Source organism: Gekko japonicus, unplaced genomic scaffold (assembly GCF_001447785.1).
Source record: "Gekko japonicus isolate JY-2015 unplaced genomic scaffold, Gekko_japonicus_V1.1 scaffold175, whole genome shotgun sequence".
In the NCBI taxonomy this organism is placed as follows: Eukaryota; Metazoa; Chordata; class Lepidosauria; order Squamata; family Gekkonidae; genus Gekko; species Gekko japonicus.
In genome coordinates this window covers 404,254-409,210 of record NW_015166425.1, presented here as the reverse complement: position 1 = coordinate 409,210, position 4,957 = coordinate 404,254, and the positions used below count along the sequence as shown (strand labels likewise).

General features: G+C 50.7%; 1 protein-coding gene across 1 annotated transcript in view; it reads right to left on the bottom strand.

The window, feature by feature from the left end:
• Window positions 1–4,957, bottom strand: part of CRTC2 (CREB regulated transcription coactivator 2) — a 69,579-nt gene that overhangs the window by 4,397 nt on the left and 60,225 nt on the right. The window contains exons 12-13 of the mRNA XM_015411720.1: window positions 3,648–3,911; window positions 547–769 (exon numbers count right to left, since the gene is read on the bottom strand). Coding sequence (XP_015267206.1) covers window positions 547–769; window positions 3,648–3,911 — 487 coding nt within the window. The remainder of the gene's footprint in view (window positions 1–546; window positions 770–3,647; window positions 3,912–4,957) is intronic.

The window sequence follows — 4,957 nt, the reverse complement described above, 5'->3', positions numbered from 1 at the left end:
AGGCCACTGTGTGAGGCAGGATGCTGGACTAGAGGGACCCTCACTGGTCTGATCCAGCAGGGCTCTTCTGATGTCCTTATGAGGGGAAGACCTCTGCCTCTCTGCCCTGTTGTTGGTCCTCCAGAGGAACTGGTTGAGGCCACTGTGTGAGGCAGGATGCTGGACTAGATGGACCCTCACTGGTCTGATCCAGCAGGGCTCTTCTGATGTCCTTATGAGGGGAAGACCTCTGCCTCTCTGCCCTGTTGCTGGCCCTCCAGAGGAACTGGTTGAGGCCACTGTGTGAGGCAGGATGCTGGACTAGATGGACCCTCACTGGTCTGATCCCAGCAGGGCTCTTCTGATGTTCTTGTGACCCTGGATTTCTTCGATGTTCTCCCATCTGAACACTAACGTGGGCCAACCCTGCTTAGCTTTCAAGATCTGATAAGATCGGGCTCACCTCACCTGGGCCATCCCGGTCAATGCTTGACCCACTTAACTGACCCCGCCACCCCCAGCAGGAGCCCAGCCTGCCCCTCCTCCAACCCCCCCGGTGCCAAATACCTGTGAAGATAATGTTGGGAATGGGGCCATGGCGGCTGCAGTGGCTCAGGTTCTGGCGGTTGAGCAGACGGGGGTCGTGTGTGCTGCTGCCACCGCCGCCACCTCCCGACAGGCCCATGTTGTCCCCCATGGGGTAGTTTAAGGCACCCAGGTCTCCTGGGAAGGCGCTGTTGTTGAATCCATAGCCCCCTGGCGTGTTCTCGACCATGCCGTACTGATCAAACTGTGGGGGAAAGAAGGAAATACCGAGTGGGTGGATTCTTCTAACCCATAAGATAACGTTTATTTCTCCTTCTCCCCGGGTTGCTCCCCCGGGTTGCCTACAAACACACACACAGACCCATGTTGTTTTCACCCCAAAGTCTTTTGGCATTCAGCTGCCAGAAATTCAAGGAAAATTCCGCCAGCGGGAGGGTCTCTCAATTAAGGCAGGAATCCCGCTAAGGCGCTTTTCGATAGGGAGGAGCCGGACAGCCTGAATGATCCAGAAGGACAGTGATCACGGCTCCTTCGCCTGACTCTCCAGAGCTCCTCATGCTCACAGTTGTGAGTGATGACCCAAGTGTATAGGCTCGTACCCAAAGATAGAGATGTGAAGGCCCGGAAAAAAACCGGAAAAATTCGGGGAAAACCCGTTTTTTCCCCGTTTTTTTCCTGAAGCCTTTTTGTTTTTTTCCGAAAAATTGAAAAAAGAAAAAAAATGATTATGGAACATTTTATTTTAACACAATGAATAAAATATTTTAAGACAAGGAGTTCAAATATTTTTCAAATAATTTCTAATATATATATGGTATCAGATTATCTAATTTCTGTGCACTGAGGACAAGCAAGTCCTAGGTTACAAACTGAACTCTCCAATGCAAGAACAAGATGCATTTCTTCCTTTAGGAGGTGCGACTGTCAGAAGAAAATAAAAAAGTTTCAGTTTTGTTTTTGCATGTGGGTGGGTATTCTGTTTGAAATAACTGTTTGGATACACTATATTTTAATTATGCTAGTTGTGATAATTTCATGCCAAGTAAAAATGTCCACAGTCATATTTTATGTTCCTAAAGTAACAGAATGACTTTCAATCTAGAAAAGACAAAAGAAATGCTAATGTAGCATTTTTTCAATTTTTCCAAAAATTTCCGTTTCCCCCCGAAAAACGGGTTTTTTCCCAAGCTTCAAAATTTCCGGAAATTTTACATCTCTACCCAAAGATCCCACCATCTCCCACACACCGTACGTTTCCTTAGTGATTCAGAAGGGGCCCTGAGCCGCCTTGCTGGCCTCTATCAAACAGGCCCCGGCCTGCCTGCCGCTCGGGTAATTCCATCCTCCCACCGACACCGCCCTGCTGTCCTCTGTCGCCTCAACTGGTATGCACCCTCCTCCTCTTCCTCCTTAAGACTGCGTTTGGACTTCCGCTTACTGTGGTCCTCTGCTCCTCAAACCCACCAATGGGAAGCCGGATCATGCGCTTCCGGTCCAATGCCAGCAGGGGTCCTACCTCAGTACTAAATCTGGCCAATAGTGAGGTTCCTCACTGGAGGCTGGGTAAATCCTGGCGCAGAAGATGGGCACCTAGTGCCCTCATTTTCTATAGCTAGCTCCCCTCCAGAACCACCTTCCAGCACCATGAACACGAAACCACCCAATCCCTCCCCTTCAAGAGGGGCAGGGTATATTCTTCTTTCCCCTCATTCTGTTCTTTATCCCAGACTTAACCTTCCACATACTTCTATCCTCTTCTGGTTCTTTATGTCCTCCATCTTCCATTCACGGCCGGTCTTGTCCCACTGCCAGCTGATCACTCTTCACTATATTCCCTCACCTAGCTTGGGATTCCTTCCCTTTAAATCGGAAATTCCCTCCCTGTCTATCCCAACATACCTTCTTGGTGCCATTCTGGGTAACCCCTTCACCTACCTACTTCCTTTGGGTTGGTTTACTCTGGACTAGCCATGTGGGAAGAACAGCATTGGGAACTTTCGAGTATTCGGCTCAAAGTAACAACAGCATTGGGAACTTTCGAGCATTCGGCTCAAAGTAACAACAGCATTTGGAACTTTCGAGCATTCGGCTCAAAGTAACAACCGCATTTGGAACTTTCGAGCATTTGGCGCGAAGTAACAACCGCATTTGGAACTTTCGAGCATTCGGCTCAAAGTAACAACCGCATTTGGAACTTTCGAGCATTCGGCTCAAAGTAACAACCGCATTTGGAACTTTCGAGCATTCGGCTCAAAGTAACAACAGCATTTGGAACTTTCGAGCATTCGGCTCAAAGTAACAACAGCATTTGGAACTTTCGAGCATTCGGCTCAAAGTAACAACAGCATTTGGAACTTTCGAGCATTCGGCTCAAAATAACAACAGCATTTGGAACTTTCGAGCATTCGGCTCGAAGTAACAACCGCATTTGGAACTTTCGAGCATTCGGCTCGAAGTAACAACCGCATTTGGAACTTTCGAGCATTCGGCTCGAAGTAACAACCGCATTTGGAACTTTCGAGCATTCCGCTCAAAGTTACAACCAAACACGAGTGGTTTTGTAAATGAATGGTTTTACTGGACTGCCACACATAATTTCTGAGGTTATCACCGCGACTGCTCTGTCCAGTAATTCCGTCTTTTTTCCCACTTTGTCGTCTGTGTTTGAGGTAGGGCTGTGAAGTTCCTTGCTGGTTCCTGTCTCCCATTTTTCTCCTCTCAAAGATTTATCCTGCCAGACTGGGACCCATGTATACAACATACTAAAAAGATCCCTTGCTGGCCTGGAACTGATGTTCTAGGTTTTCAACTGCAGGGACGCCTTTTGTCTGACCGGGTTGACACAGGTACTGATTTGGGTACCGCAATCTCTTCATCCTACACAAACCCGGACTGCGACATGCCCACAAACAGAGGGCGGGCATGCTGCAGAACACACACGTGTACACACAAAGCTGCCTTCGACTGAATTGGACCATCGGCGCATCGAGGTCAGAATTGTCTACTCGGGCTGGCAGCAGCTCTCCCCAGGGCTCACGCGGAGGTCTTTCCCATCCCCTGCTGCCTGGTCCTTTCGACCAGAAATGCCGAGAACTGAGCGAGCCTCGAGGCGCAAGACTTACACTGCCCAGGCCAAAGTCACCCAGCGGCTGGTTGAGCTGGTGCTGGAGCGCAGAGTTGGGCTGGTAATGCGAGGGGTACGGGCACTGCGACTGCATGTGTGGAGGGGCGGGCGGCTGCCGTCCAGGTTGCGAAGCCCCCGTGCCTTGCGCCTGCTGGTGATGGAGGGGCTTCTGGTTCTGCTGGAGAAGAAAGCCGGGCTGGCTGTATGGGTACGGAGGGAGCCTCTGGTCGGCGGGCAGCTTGCTGGTGTCCAGTGGCACCCCCTGGGAGAGAAAGGATGGCAGGGAGCGGCGGTTAGAAAGGCTGCGGCACAGGGCGCGAGGAGACCTTCTCACACCCTCCCTCCCTCCCAACTTCGTTTGGCGCTAAGAAGTGGGATTTGTGCCAAGGAAGGGCCCGAGAGCCCCACCTAGTGGACACTGCTGGGAGAGAGAAATATTTCACCCTTGACTGGTTTACGGTCCTGAAGACAGAAGCCTTGGGGGGGGGGGGACTGCCTGCGATCCCTATCCACCCCCAACATTAATCAGGACTTGTTGGGGGTTTACCAAACAGACCAGGGTAAAAAACGAAGGGGTGTCGTTTTGTAGAGAAGGGGAGATTTGGCGTGCGGAGCCCAAACGACCCACGGGAAGAAGTGGAAAGCTGTCTCGTCCCTCCCAATTCCCTATTCCTACTCTGGATTTGTTAGGTTAATATACCGAGGCCTATCTCAAGAGGGCCTTGGATCTCCCTTGCCTGCAAGAAATCAATTTCATGATTCCCGTTTTTCTAAGTGAATCGTCCAAGGTTGGCACTCGAGTCCAGTTCAGCTACCACTGTGCCAGTACTCCAAACCGTGGTTCGAAGTTGGGGAACATGCTACTGTCTCCTCTCTTTGGCTTACCTAGTTCCGCCTTGCAGATAAACCCAGACGGGAAACTAGGACTTTAAGTGACCCCCGTGGATTGGGAAGCTGACTACAGACTGGCTAATTCAGACATGACGACAAACCGTAGTCCGAAAACCAGGAAGTGGAGGAGAAAACTCGCAAGTGAGGCACAGAACTGTGGCTAACCCCACGATACGTTCCCAAACCAGGGTTTGGAGGATCAGGAGGGACTCAGACTGGGGTTAGGGAGCTCTTCCCGCTATGCAAATGAACGAGAGCCTCCTGTTGCTTTTTCAGAATTCTGGGAACAGTTTCGGGAAGAGGGTGGTGCTCCCCCTCCTAGAGAAAGGAGGCCCAAATCGACCCATTCCCCACTTGGCAGCCAATGCTAGGCGTTTAATGAAATGGTTCCTCATTCGCTTGGGCAGCAGCTTATTG